The sequence below is a fragment of the Osmerus mordax genome, chromosome 26 (genome assembly GCF_038355195.1).
Source record: "Osmerus mordax isolate fOsmMor3 chromosome 26, fOsmMor3.pri, whole genome shotgun sequence".
NCBI classification, from domain to species: Eukaryota; Metazoa; Chordata; class Actinopteri; order Osmeriformes; family Osmeridae; genus Osmerus; species Osmerus mordax.
Genome location: NC_090075.1, coordinates 4500314 through 4515641, shown reverse-complemented (window position 1 = coordinate 4515641; position 15328 = coordinate 4500314). Strand labels below are relative to the sequence as shown.

General features: G+C 48.4%; 1 protein-coding gene across 1 annotated transcript; it reads left to right on the top strand.

Moving 5' to 3' along the window:
* Nucleotides 1-835: 835 nt before the first annotated feature.
* tdrd5 (tudor domain containing 5) lies at nt 836-9362 on the top strand. Its single transcript, XM_067229453.1, has 16 exons — nt 836-1064; nt 1190-1693; nt 2078-2286; nt 2502-2585; nt 2971-3027; nt 3148-3310; nt 3549-3727; nt 3944-4164; nt 4346-4555; nt 4750-4816; nt 4934-5134; nt 5355-5507; nt 6140-6208; nt 6440-6541; nt 8070-8262; nt 9295-9362. Exons 1-16 carry the CDS (start codon nt 836-838, stop codon nt 9360-9362), a joined length of 2709 nt encoding a protein of 902 aa, XP_067085554.1.
* Nucleotides 9363-15328: the final 5966 nt, after the last annotated feature.

Below are 15328 nucleotides of genomic sequence, written 5' to 3'. Positions count from 1 at the left end.
TCAGCCTACTTTTAAAAAGCTTTTTATTATTATTATTATTATTTTCTATCAAAGGCATTGATGATGACGTCACTAAGTGAACCAGTTACTGAAAGTGCACGTGCACCTGTTTTGGGGATATCATGTACATTCACACTTAAACGTAATGTATATAAACCTTACTGGAAATTGAATACCTAGTTTGGTAAGTTCATTACAGACTATTTTCTAAGTACTAGTAAAAGTCTAAGTACTTTCTAACCGTGCATTATTTTTGAAGGGAAGCTAACCCAGCTAACCACCGATCCAAAAGAATGAAACGCAATGCAACTCTGGGTTTGTTAGCTAGCCTGTAAACTAGCTACACTCAGTCCAGTTTCAGTCTTTTATGTTAAATGTATTTATCCATGCAGGTACTATAGCCATGGCTTATTCTGAATTCAGAGACAGCAAACAGATTCATTTGGAAATGGCCAAATTATTCTTGGTCGTTTCAATGGTCAGTCGGCCTGTTGGTCAGTTTTTTTTAGAGAGAAAGTCTTAATCACAAATTAATTACCTGTAGCTAGCTGGCCAATTATACTGCAGTTGTTGACCCAACTAGCCATCTTCATCACACATCCATCGAGAGCATGCTTTGTTATTGTACCGACATCCAAGTTACATGTTATTTCCTTAATCACAATTTATCTTTGTAAATGCATGCGTTCATCCATTCTAACCCTTTTTATTAACTCTTCAACGACCCCCCCCCTTCCCTCCCTCCTCCCGTAAATCATCAAAATTGATGCCCCATCTCTTCTGAGACAGATCATCTCTCCAAACGTGTTGACAGGATTTGAAGTCGATAGAAAGAATGACCCAAGAACAGATGCTCGCTGAGCTGAAGAAGGATGTGCGCTCTCTCCTCATGTCGGCTAAAATGGGCCTAGCCCCTGACCAATTGAAACGGGATTACGCCAACATGGTTGGCCATCCACTTCCTCTGAGGTCCTTTGGGTTCCGCAACGTGCTGGATATGGTCAGGGAGATGCCTGATGTGGTTGCCTTGGACTACCTGGCAGATGGCAGCTTGATGTTAAAAGGCAAGATCACCCGGTTGACTGTTACTCTGCATTATTTACCAAACTGTACACTTCATGTTTGATGTCATGTCTTACTCTTGTTTTCTCTCCCCCCTTCCTCTCATTCCCGCCTTTCCCCATAACAGCTATTTCAGACGACAGCACCCGAGGCATTGAAGAGCTGGTGGCCAGGCAACGCGTTGCCAAAGGTAAGACCTCCAACCGAAGGGGAGGCATGGCCTTCTTCTCCCCCCGCTACCTCCACCGCTCTGGTCCCATCACCCCCATGGTGCTGCCCAGGCGGGGATGGGCTCCCCCAGCCCTCCCCGCCCAGCTCCGCACCCAGCTCCGCGTGCTGCTCTCCCAGGGGCCCATCAGCCTGTCGGCGCTGGAGGTCTCCTTCGCCCGCTGCTTCGGACAGCCGCTGCGTGTCACCAACTACGGCTTCTACTCCGTCGCCGAGATGCTGGGGGCGGCGGCGGACATGGTGGTGGTCCAGCAGGGCCGGTCGGGCTCAGTGCTGAGCCTGAAGGGGCAGCCGCCGGTCACGTCCCGGGTCAGGACCCAGCCGGCGAGGACACCTTCCCTGAAGCCTCCCAAGCCGGCCTTGACAATTGAGGCGGTCGTGAGGCCAGCGGTGAATTCGCAAGGTGGGTCGGTGCTTTTCCTTGGGATGTGTGGACCGCGGGCGACATTAGATGTTTATGTTCTGTCTGAAGGAATAGTCGCAGACTGAAAACACAGATGGAAGGTTTATACATCGTTCCAGCTTCTAAAACGTGTTGACACAAGCTTGTACTTCCATGGGTAAACTGAACTCAAGCGATGTTATTCTTTTTATGAACTGTCAGATTATTGAATTTCAGCAGTTGCTGAGCGCCCGCAATGTAAAATTCTATAATACATATACATATATTAAAAGGGAAGTATGCTCACATTTGTGATGATCTATAAATATATATAGTCATGCTCAGTAGGGAAGCATTTGACTGCAGGTCAAGAGGTCATCATTTCCATCTGCCCCCTCCTTTCAGCTCCAGTGGAAAGCCCCAGGCCGCCGAGCACTCAGAACCATGTGGCGTGTCTCTCCAAAGCCCCGCTCTCCAGAAGCCCCTGCCCAGGGGCCACAGAGAGGGGCCAGCACAGCCCAGGGGCCACAGAGAGGGGCCAGCACATGGAGCCCACCGCACCTGAGCCCCAGCCTTCCTCTAAGGACCAGCTGTTCCAGAAATGTATCATCAAGGTTGCCTTTTGCTTTTACTAAAATGCAGTGTTGGACTGAGTGAGAGAACAGACCGATAGATTGACAGGCATACATAGACAGATTTACAGTTTATAAATCGATTCTAGTGTGCAGTTTATGAGGAATGTATAATTCTACATGACTCAGGTCTGCCATCCAGCTCTGCCTGCCTGCCAGTTGATTCCATGATTTGTATTTTCCATTGGCAACTGCAGCTTGAGCAGGAAATGCAGCAGTGCATCCTGGAGAATGGACATGCAGGCACAGTCAGCTCAGAGCTGAAGACCAGGCTCCGACAGGTCCGTCTGCACAGACACACACACACACACACGTATACAGACATGGACCCAAGTCCACAGACATGGACCCAAGTCCATCTGCACACATAAGCACGGCACACACACAGAAGGAAGTGTATCAGCGATCTGCCCCTTCATCCTGATTGATGTTTGGAAGCAAGCACCGGTGAAGGCAATCTTATGGGAAGCCTTGGGGAACGTGCTCCGGTGATTTTTCTGTTTTCTCACATCAGTCTGGATGAAGGATGGGAGGCAGGAGACTGTTTCCAGATGCACTAGTATGTCTGCCCTGACATCAATTGAAAGCTCAAGTCGTACATCATCATAGCAATGATGGCGTTTCTAATATTAGAAACCTAAAATAGACCTGTAACTTTTTTTCCAGGTGGTCAGTCAGAACAGTGAAGGAATATCTGTACATGATCTCCCTTCAGAATACAAGGTAAAATGTACTGTATGTTAATGTACAATGATGGTGTTTCAGTTGTGAGACTACATTGGGTTCCTCAGCTGAACTTGACCTCTGTATTTGACCTTAACCCTCCCTGACCTCTGTCCTCAGAGGGCGTTTGGGGAGGAGCTACCCGTGATACAGAGTGGCTTTCTGAGCGTGACGGAGATGGCGGGCGCTCTGAACGACACGCTCCACCTCAGACCCGTGAAGGAGGGCAAGGGTGTCCGCTGGATGGTCGCGGACATCAAACACGTCAGCCAATCCCAGCCAGGTCAGCTATTCTAGTTCTGGGCGCCTTGCATCCTATGTGAATCTTTAGATTTCAATCATTTGTGGGATTGAATGTAAATCACGTCATAGATGTCTATTGAAGGAGCTTGAGTGTTTTGTGCTGTCGTGCTGCTGTGCGTTTGATGCATTTGCCCATAGAGCGAAGTAGGTTTAAATGGGTTGAACGTGTCATTCAGCTTCTGTGTGTGTGTGTGTGTGTGTGTGTGTGTGTGTGTCAGAGCCCAGCGGTCCTGGTGGAGAGGAGAGTGGGGAGGGCCTCAACCCGTCCAGAGCAGGGTACTACCTCAGCTCCAAGGAGTCCCCCTGGGAAGGCCCACAGAGTGACCCTGTTGCCGAGGACGATGACCCCCCAGGGTGTGACGAGGCGCTTGGCATCACCAACAAGACCTACCACCAGGTGAGGCTCACCTGCTCTCGGTGGGCGGGCCGGAGCCTCTGTCTCTCAGGGCAACAGAGGGAAGAACTGAAAGTTGATGGCGTCGGGTCGAATCCCTTTTTTTCTTTTTTTTTGCACCATGTTTTGACCTATGGAGGTGTGCACATGCATGTTTCTATTTTTACCATGGTAGTGCTGTGTTACATTCCTAGACCTTTTGTGTGTGTGTGCTCCCAGATGGCAGATCCGTACCCCACCATGCGGGTGATCACGGGTGGCGAGGCGCTGGTCCCCCCCGACGCACTGCGCGGGCAGCGCTTGCGGGCGCCCACCCGCAGAAGCCCCCGGGCCCTGGTGCCCGTGCTGGTGGAGTGGGTGGAGTCGCCCAGCCACTTCTACCTGCGCTTCGACGAGAACCAGGAGACCCGCGCCCTGGAGAACATGATGATGGAGATGAGGTGACGCCTCAAGCACAGCTCAGGGGGACGAGAGGAGGGGTGCGAGGGGGAATGTTCTGGTCAGGTCATTTTGTACTCTGCTTTGCTCAGATAGTATGAGATCTCTCGACATCTGTCTCACCAACCCCTTCCTTCCTTTCCTTCTCCACCTTTTCACGTCTCACCCCTCCCTCCTCTCCAGGAGCTGCTACACCTGTCCCAAGGTGTCTGAGCGCTACCGTCTCCCCCCGCGCTACGTACGGCGGGGCCAGGCGTGCTGCGTGGCGCCCAGGGACATGTGGTTCTACCGCGTGGTCATCCACCGCGTGCTCAGCGACACCCAGGTCGAGGTCTACTACGTGGACTTTGGAGACCTCACCAACGTGGACCGGGCCAGCCTCAAGTTCCTCAAGTAGGAACCCCATCCATGTTTAGTAGACCAAACCTCTTCTCCCCTAGGCGTCAACCCTTAGGATGATTTAACCGATAGGGTCTGTATGTATGTTGCGTGGCACATTAGTGTCAGGTTATCCGCAGGCCGTTGATTTATATGCTCCTGACCAATCACACGTGGTTGCCCTTCTTGTATCTTGTTGTGCTTACTAGGTCTTGTTATTCTGAGCTCCCAGCACAAGCAGTCCCCTCGTGTCTAGTTGGAGTCAAGCCTATCAGAGTAAGTACCCATCGTCCACCGAAGAATCTTCCCACCTCAAAGGCTGATTAGCAGTTTGTTGCTAAACTTCCTGCTGCTAATGCTACTGCCGCTTCCTGCTCCGCTCGGGTCGCCCAGGCCGAGTGGAGCGCCGAGGCCACCGGCTCCTTCCAGAAGCTGTGCTGTGAGCGCACCCTGGTGGCCGCCCTCCACAGCTACCAGCGGGACGTCCTGCAGCTGTTCCTGTGCGACACGCACACGGAGGAGGACGTGTACGCGCACAGCGCCCTGCAGGACCAGGGCCACGGCCTCCACTGCAGCTCCGCCGCCAGCGCCGCGGTCAGCCTCTCACACACACACACACACTCGCACTGTTTAGACACACTTACACACCACACACTCACACTGTTTATACACACTTACACACATCCGCTTTATATACACGCACACTTTCACATATACCGTTTATACACACACGCACACACACGCATGTTTTGCATCCAGTGAGAGTTGGGTTCTATATTGCTCACTCTGAGCCCTTTTGTTTTGTCCGTGTCAGCACTGTGGCCAGTTGAACCCCGTGACCCTGTACCTCGGGGAGGGCGTGTTTGATGAAGGGATGGAGATAGAGGACGAGCCGGGCCCAGCAGAGCCCAGCCTCGACAGCCCCACAACTCCACAACCCAGCCCCTCTCCCTCACCACCGCTGAAGGTAAAACCCTCTCTCCCACGCTCCCTCTTTTTCCTCTTCATCTTCATTTCCTCCCCCCATCATTTTCTTTCTCCTACCTTGCTAGCCTAGCTGCCACTACCCCTAGCTCCCTCTCTGTCTCCCTGGAGCTCTGAGCCCCACCCTCTCCTGGGTGAATTACTAGTGTCCAGGCGCACGACAAAGAGAGGGGGAGGAGGGGAGGGGGGGGGAGTGGTGGCGAGAGGCAGTTAAACTTGCTCTACAGAGACAGGGAGGATAACTCGCGGCCAGTTTAGAGCCGTGTTGAGAGCAGGGCACGTTCTGAGAGAGGAGGATCTGGCCTCGGGGCTGTTCAGCCCATGCATTTCAGAATCAATCCTGAGAATGTATTAGGTCCACTGAAAATAGAAAAGCTACCCAGTGGAGCTAGAATTTATCCAATATATTCAGTTGTATTGGTTATTCAGGATAGGCATAGCTCAGTGGTTGGGGCAGCACCAGATCCAAGGTTCAAATCCTCCCTTGTCTCCAAGGATAAAAGAATCTGCTTGATGAACTCGTCGTTTTTGGTATCATTACCAGTAATAATATGAATTCCTTTGCTATTTGTATGCTTTGTAAAAGAAAGGTTTATGCACGTAACTGATTTTCAGGCTCCTTATCCTGGCCTTGACGACCTTCCAGAACTGGAGGTCTTCAAGGAACTGAACTCCCAGGTCCAGGTATGACCTCTGACCTCTCACACCTCTCTGAGTAGACACAAGTGGTATTGAGTAGACTTCCACTGTACAGTCATCACAGTGAGCCCCTGCCTTCAACAGTAATCTTCCTGAATGTGTAAACAGTACAAATCCCTTCTCTGAGAGTATTGGGGTGCATCAACAGATGAGTGCTGGAACACTCTGGAACGTTCTGGTTCTTTTGTAATGCCTCGTGGGTTTGACCTCCTCCAGGATCACAAGCTGGACCAGTTTGAGGTGCTGAGGAGGGAGGAGCCAGTCCTGTGCTGCAGCGTCTGGGACCAGGCCTGGACACCGGACCCCGATCCCAGAGAGGTGATGTGGGGGAGAGCGGGGAGGTGCCACCGCCCTGTACTAGACACTAAGTTACATTTAGTCATTTAGTCAAGTTGAATCGAGATGTAATTTTAAGACTGCAGTTGAGGAATTGAAATGTGTTACTGCACTTTAGTATTATTATATGTATTCGCCATACATTATTTAGCTAGCTACTAGAATAAATATGTTATTGTTGGTGTAAACGTAAGCAATTTTAGATGTAATTGTTGCACTGAGTTAGTAATCTTTTAGTATTTTTTTTAATCGTGCCTGTAGGCTGAGATGTGGCTACTTGGCAATGTGGCTAGTAAACACTCTTGACTCTAACCACAGAAATACTGCACATAACTGTACTTTACTTTCTATATGCACTACTGCTTTGGCTAAAAGCATCTACTAAATAAATACAAACGTAATGTATGTATTTACAGCCCAAGACGGAACCTAGTTACCATAGAGACGCAGCCGAGGTACTGACATCCGTTAAACGTCAGCTTAAATCTGTGATCCGGTTGTGTTAATGTAATGTGATGCAGGCTTGTGAGAGGCCTGACCTTGCTGTGGATGGAATCAGTGAGGGGGATCTCTGTGGATTACACTTGCTTTGTAGCAAGTCATTTACATATTACAAACTTGCTGACCAGAGCTTAGCATGTCTTTTGGGTTGCGATAAGATAATCATTGCGTATCATTTGAGGTTTTTAAATTAAAAAAGTGATTACATTTATTTGTCATCTGCAAAGCGAATACTGTGCAAAATGCATCAAATTCAATCTAAACCATATCATTTGATATATCATATATATATATATATATATATAAAACAAGTTTGGTCAGGTGTGTACAAGCACTGGATCTCAAGTTGCTGGTGTCGTTTGGGAATTTGATATACATATAAATGTGAGCCAATACATTTATTAGGTGTTAATGGAGAGAAAAACACCACCCTCCAAGCTACTACATGAACGCGGTCCAATCAACAAGCCAGCCACATTCCAAACATAACAGTTTTGGCCTTGTTTTCTGGCCACATGCCTAGTAGGCACACTGGCTACCAAACAGCTGCTGTTGGTCCCATAGAGTTCCTAATGTTTGGGAAAGCAGCTGGAGCTTGTTGTTGGGGTGTGTGTCAAGTTGAGCTCATCTCCTCTTGTTGGCTTGTTTGTCACTCATCAGGCCTTTACCCCTGCCCAGTCTCCCGGGAAACCCCACGGCAAGGCAGACTTAATTATTTGTTAATTGGAAGAGAACGAGAGCAATTTTCACCCCTGGTGTTTTTATTAACTTGCCAAGTCATTATGCACAAGCGTGTGGGAGTAAAAAGGCTCATATGTTCAAATACAATCGTTCCAACCACGGAAATGTGTTTAATTTTCACACATTTGAAGTTAAAGCCTTGGTATTCCTGTTTCTATTCCCCTGCCTTTCACCTGGAATGGAGTTCTGATGGAGCTAGCTCCTTAAAGAGCAGTGATGCTCCTACCCAGGATTCCTTGCTCACGTGTTGTTGCTCGCCCTGTTGCAGCTGAGCCCGGCCCTCGTGGCGCCCCCCCAGCCCTCCAGCCTCCCAGCCCCACAGCCCTCCAGCCTCCCAGCTCCCCAGCCCTCCAGCCTCCCAGCTCCCCAGCCCTCCAGCCTCCCAGCCCCCCAGCCCTCCAGCATCAGGACTCTCAGCCTCCACACCCCTGAACTGATGGAGACTCAGAGCTGCTATTACGGTAATGCCATCACATACACCAACGCACACACATGGAAACACCCCACACACAAGCAAACACCCCACACACAAGCAAACACCCCACACACAAGCAAACACCCCACACACAGGCAAACTCCCCACACACAAGCAAACACCCCACACACAAGCAAACACCCCACACACAAGCAAACACCCCACACACAAGCAAACACCCCACACACAAGCAAACACCCCACACACAAGCAAACACCCCACACACAAGCAAACACCCCACACACAAGCAAACACCCCACACACAAGCAAACACCCCACACACAAGCAAACACCCCACACACAAATGCAAACGCACACTTCACACACTTCCATAGACATGCGCAGGCCTTTTTCCTTTGCGTTAATGACGCTATAGCAAAACCGAATGAAATTAGCCTGTGCCATGGATGCATACAGGGCGTATTGATTTCAGTGCTGCGGCCCCAGTGTTGGATAGTCCTGCACTGATGAACTGACATGGATTCAATTAGACCTGTTCCAATATCTCTCTGCCTCAGTTGTGTTCTTTAATTGCATTGGCCTTGATATTGATACACCACTGATCACAGTGGTTCCAGTTCAGATCCAAAGAGAACACCACCCACTTCGCACACAAAAAAAAACATCCAAAGGTTGTATAAGTAATGGGTAATGCCCGACGAGGTGTCCAATATCACCTGATAATGGACACCCCTGCAGCCAATCAGAATCGAGTATTCAGCCAGACCATGGTATAAAGCCTGGTCGTCCATTGGCGTTCTTTCCCACTCACAGATTCACACCGTTCATTATGATCATCTTGTGTTTATCTGGAGCGACACACATTCAGAAAGTGGAAGAAAGGAGATTTCTTACGTGCTTCGTTTATCATACTCAGTAGATCAGCCATTGCGTTATCAGTTCATGTATCCTGTTATTATTCAGTCATATGTAGGTGTTAATACTGTAATGTATATTATGTTCTGATGACAGTCACGGTTGAACTCTGGATTGACTCTGATGGTTTTTCTCTCTCCAGGTCTGCCTTTCACTCCTGTCCGCTCGCCCACCAAGTTTATCTTCCCTCTGTTTGGGAGACTCGGCTAGTCTGTGCCACATCATGAGACCTGCTCGGGAAGCTGGGAAGCTTGTGTGTTTCCGAATGGTCGGAAACTGGTAGAACTGATTGTGTTTCATATGTGTTTGTGTTAATTGTTCAGTGGTTTGAGAAGAAACCTTTTTTTTTTTCGAATTGTACGTTCAGAAACAACTAAGAAAATGACAGCCATTGATTTTATTTTTTTTACACATCTCATTGTATCCCTTCAGCTGTGAAGTCCCTTAACTTTCTGAGAACTGTTTAGTTTTGCTTATTTTGTAAACATGAGAATCGTCTTCATTTTACAACCTCCATCTTGTCGTTTGTCATATTCCTCCAGGCTTCCTCAGGCCCTCGCCGCTCTATCCTCTCTGACAGAGACGTCTCTCTGACCCGGCCACAGTGGCAGGCTGTCCTCCTACCAACCCCACTGACTCATCCATTTTAATCCGCAGCCATCCTGTTGTCGGTGCGGCCTCGCCGGTGCTGCTCCCTCACTCGCGGCGGCGCGTCACAACAGATCAGGACTGCCGCCGTGCTCACGCCTCCACGCCGCGACAGCGAGTCAAACCAAAGGCATGATAACAACGCCGGAACGATAAATAAAACAACCTCGGTTAGTAGCCGGGCCCCTGCTTACGTAAGCCCTCATCTGCTGGAGCTGTTCACCGAGCCGTGGCGAGCCGAGGTTTTTACCTCCACTAAATCGCCCTTCCGCTCGCCGTGTTCCCCCTCTCCTGCGTGCCCCCCGTCCCCGTCCCTCCATACGAAATAGCAAAATGTTCCATTTGGGCTGGGAGGGAGGAGAGTTATAGATATAGAAACAGGAAAACATAAGAAAAGAAGGATTTCTCAAATCAGCAGCATGTATCTGGGCGCAGATCACATGGCTGGGAGGTTGCGCCCGTGCTTTGTGTCTTTTGGATATTCACTCGCTGGGCTCTGACCTCGGCTCGTTTAGCCAATTAGTCTTTTCATACGGGTCTTAATGAGGCTTGCTCCAGTGGGCCTGGTCATTTAGCTGGCCTTAGCTGGGGAGAACTCGGAGCTAATGCTTCATTTAAGCTCAGAGGGAGGGGGCCGAGCTGCAGAGAAACCCTATTAGCCCCAGAAACTTGGGTGTAATCAGCTCTGACCAGATATAGCATCAGAGAGCGTACATACAGCTGATCATTTGCCCTTCCAGGCTTCGTCCTTTACATTTGAATCCTGGAAAGCAGAGCAGGCTTTTGCCGTCAGAAGGCCTGTGAGACATCAAAAGGTGATGGATGTAAAGGGGGTTGAATACTTTCCAAAGGTCTTGCAGGCCTACAGAAATCCAATGTACTATTCAGACAGTGCTGACCTGACACACAACCACAAGGTATTTTCTCAGTGCATCTGCTCGATTGTGCCCTTCCGTTCTCTTGTCTCTGCACCGTGGCTGCTGAATTCTAATTTACTTTATTTGAGTTCATCAAGATGCATACGAATATATTCAAGTTATGTGAGTGTGTGTGTATGTATAGTCAGCAAAGGCTGCACGGCATAATTCATGAAAAAGAAAGGCCTTGGTATTTTCATCCTTTGAAAGTCTTATCTCCGCTACTGAATTTGAGGAACAAATTAACTCGAGCCAGTGAGAAGCTAGTCACTTTCACTTTGAGGCCTCAAAATACCCAGAGGCATTTCAGCTGTATTTCAGTGTCATTCATTGTATGGACTGCCATAATGAAAGATTTCCTAGTTGCACCAAATTCTTCCAGAATAGAGGCATTATACCACCAACCCCACCAATATTCCCTCAACAGTATCCCTTAAGATTTACAAAAACAAAATCTTGGAACAACGAGATGCAATCAACGAAAGCTGCCCTCCCTGGCTCTCTAGTGTCGGGTCAGGCTTAATCTGCGTCCGAGGAAACGGTCCTTTTACAGCTGCCTCTTAAAACCTCCCGTTGACAGAAGCCCCACCTATCGAGCCATAAGTCAGTCCCAGAGAGGCCCCTCGGAGACTCCAGCAGGAAGGGGAGCGGTAAGCCTCACGCCCGGGAGGATGGGGGCCAGACGGGGCAGCCACGTCCAGGCCTCTCAGGGAGAATTTATGGCTGTGTGAATTAATGCAGGCCTTGAACGGGGCCCTGGGGACAGAGTCCTCCAGCTCAGCCTGATGAAGGGGAGCCTCACTGGCCGGAAGGGATGGGCTGGAAGAGGACGGAACCCTCCCTCTGTTAGTGGTCGGAGCTGAACGGGAGTTCGACCACTGAACTAGAGTATTATGGAATAGGCGTGTTCAGCTCATGTTTAGAGGGGCCATGATTGTGATATGGGGGGCGGGGGTGTTGAAGAGAAAGAGGACTGGAGCCTGGAATCTTTACACTTTCCCCTCAATAGGGTCTGTTGGTTCTATACCTGCCTGTCAACAACATGCAGTTATAAAAACCATGCAGTGTGTACTATACATTGGTATAATTCCCATTTGTCCTAGTGTATTTGCTAAGATGGATGTTGTGCCATTGGGTTACCACAATTAGCTGTCAGCTCAGTTTGGAATTGAAGCTCTGTTAATATGTGTTGGCACAAGACGACAGTTCCATTAAAGCTTATTTACGACGGCTCTTATAATAGATATGCAGATATGCCCAAATGTAAGCAGGAACATGATTGGCTCTAGAACATTGGAATGATATCTATTTTGGCATTGGTGTGGTGTAAAAACGATATATGAGATATGCTTGACAACCTTATCAGTAGAATAGTCCCCAATGCAAGACAACAAATCAACTCCCATCTTATTTACAGATGTGGGTTGAGGCATCCGAAAATGTACTGTTGATTCAAAGAAGGATTGATCCTCATAGCTAATGTCACCGCTTAGTGGTTTGGATCTAATCTGTGTGTGTGTGTGCGTGTGTGTGGTTTAGCCACTGGAGGAGCGGAGACGGTGATCACCTGACGGATGGATACACTTACAGTGAGGCCGGCACAATGCTTAGTCATGATCAATCATCTCCCATTCTCCTCTCAGCCGTCCCTGAGGTAATTCAGTCCCCTTACACATTCTGCATCTTCATATCCTCATGTCAGTCTCAATAATATGTGGTGAGTGGTTTTGCATAAAAAGAAGAGAGCATTATTCATAAGTTACCAAGACTATTCTTAGTCGTCCGTGGTCTAGCATGGGAAGGCTATTGAGGAGGATATTGATGGTGTAGGTTATTTAATGAAGTCTCCTGCATAGACTCTTGTCACACAGAACAGTACAATATGAATGATTTTTACCTTAAACATAACATTCAACTCTTTGTCAAAAACACACCAGACTGTATATCTCGATCACTCTGCTCTGTTCGAACGAAATGGTAAAGTTATGAATGATTCTAGTACAGCACCACCCTCGCTCTGTCAGAGAGAAAGAGAGAAAATGTGCAAGGTACAGTACGTAGTACCAGTCCTGGGGTGGGTCCAGATAGCCATCATGTGAGAGCGTCCAGCCGTACAGGAAATGACATTAGCTCTCTGAGCTGACCCACGCACACCAACCTTTCCCTCAGCCGGAAGCTGACGGTTGCCATGGAGATGCGACGGATTCCGCCCCAGGATCTCATCACGGGGTCTGTTCAGGGGAGAGTCGTAGATAACGCTGGAGATAGGCCAGCGTCCTTCAGCACCAGATCTAACAGTGGCGAACCGCAACAGTGTACCGCACCACACTCCAACCCCCACGACTCTAGATGATCCAGCTCTGTGTCAGTCTGCCTTTTAACACCCCACCCTCTGACCCCGGGGGGGTGGGGGGAGGGGGGGGGGGAGGAGGAAACGACAGAAAAGGGATTGGATGGAGGATGTGGGAGCCACTCGTGCTAGCTACCCAGGTGTTGCCGACAGGGGCACACTCTTGGTCTTAGCGGGTGTTTAAAAGCAGGGTTTGTTCCCGCCTGTGTTTCATCGTTTTTGTGGAGTCCTCTTAGTAGGAACAAACTATCTAAACCGTATTCTCTAATAGACCTATCCATCAAGTCCTTTAGCAAATAACATTTACTTGTACATTTTACTGCCTCCATTTCACTGAATCATCAGTTGCTAGGGCGGTGGAATTTGAGCGAGCAAGCCGGTTGCCCGAATAGTCGTTAGTTTAAATGGATTGCTTGTATGCAAGGCTGATCTTACCCTTTTGCATCTGTGCAATATCAGAGTCGATGGGCAAACCGAGGCCCATTAATAACCATCAGACAGCGCTGATGCATAGTGTTTGGTCTTTAAGGTCACGTCTCACTGTACGGTCACTGGGAGAGAACGCTCCCTATGTCTGGAGAACTGACTGACCCAGCACTTCACGTGGAGATCGGATTTCAAAGCTAGTCCTTACATCTCAACCACATCGATACCGTTTGTCCAGCGTGTTCACAAACCTTCACTGGATTATGTGCTTTAGTGACCTCCACTTCGGTCTGGACAGTACGCGTCTGGTTCTCTGGGTTTAAAATTATACCATTTCCCTTTGTATCACATTCCAAGATCATGACATTCTCTACTGTTTGTTTTCTAATATCCAAAAAAGGTTTGGTGGGTAAAAAAAAACAATGTACATACAGTCTAAAACTAGAATACATTTCAGATTTTGTTTCAGAAAATAGATCAACATTAGTACCGCTATAGTAATTTAGTCACATAGATGCTGATGATCAATAAGCCCCGCGTAGATGTAAGGTGGTATTTAGTGAGCTAGTAGTCTAGTAGTAGGCTGCTCCCTGTTTGTTTAGTTTATCTGGCAAGCGAAAGAGTGAGTCGTCCATTGTCCACAGTAGCACAAAGCACCGCTTGCAGGCTTTCAGCACCTTGGACAGCGTCAGCACCTTGGCCAGCGTCAGCACCTTGGACAGCTGCCTTGAAAATCTCTGGACCGCACAGCTCTCTCCAGTTCCAATAAAGAGGAGGTCTAAGAGCCACTCCAGTGTTGGCGGAGTCTTTATTTCGAAAGTGACGAGATTAGAGGCAGACGTAATTGGCGGCAAATCAATTATAATAGCTTAATTGTCTGTATTTGAACCTTGTGTCAGTAATATTGAAGACCTAAAGAAAGCTTAGTATTGTCAAACGACAGGGATATTCAGTGTTGTCTTTTGCTGAGACACTTCACCCCATGAAGCGAAACAATACCTGTAGCATAAAACGTTGCCGCTTGGGCAGCGCCTCCAAGTTAACTCCTCCTTTCGCATAAAGCAACTTGCAACATAACTTGTTGGCTTGGTTAAGCTACTTATTTCTCCTGGATTGTATTATTAAGGTTTACAAACAACGCTAAAACGGGAGAATCTACTGAAAGAAGATTCTGTCTAACAGCAGAACACAATGGAGTATTTCCTGACATGCATCTAGGTAACCGTGGCTTTTGGGGTACTCTTTGACCTCTGTCGAACACGATCCCTCAGCAGGACCGTTACGTTACGTTCTTTCAGGGAAATCGGCGGCGCGCTGAGCTTCTCACTAGATCGATGTGAACCATGCACCGCATTCCCCATAGCCTACAAGTGCTCTCGACTCTTTTGTCCCGATAATGCTGTAACAATCAGCTGTCCGTATCGCTGTTCAACTCGAGAGGAATACTGCAAGTTGACGAAACGAACAATGTGACCGCCCAGACGAGTGAGTAGCCTTTCCTTTATTTCTGTAGACATAGACCAGTGTCAACGACGTGTAACATCAGTCTAGCTCGTTTCATATACATTTGATGAGAACATGATAAATTCGTGAGATTAGGCAAGCCATGAGAAAAATTCACTTGTTTTGAGTAGGTTCATTTATGCACGTGTCATTCTCTCTCTTTGACGTGTTCTACACTGCCAGGGAATATATACTGTGGTTTTAGTTAATGCTGCAGCGTTGAGGAAAAAAAATGTCAGTTGAAATGTGTCAGGACCTGAACTGTAACGTTGGTCTCCAAGGGCTGTTTTCTGCAGTTATTTTCCTTTCGCGTGTATCGGCTGTGGTTAATG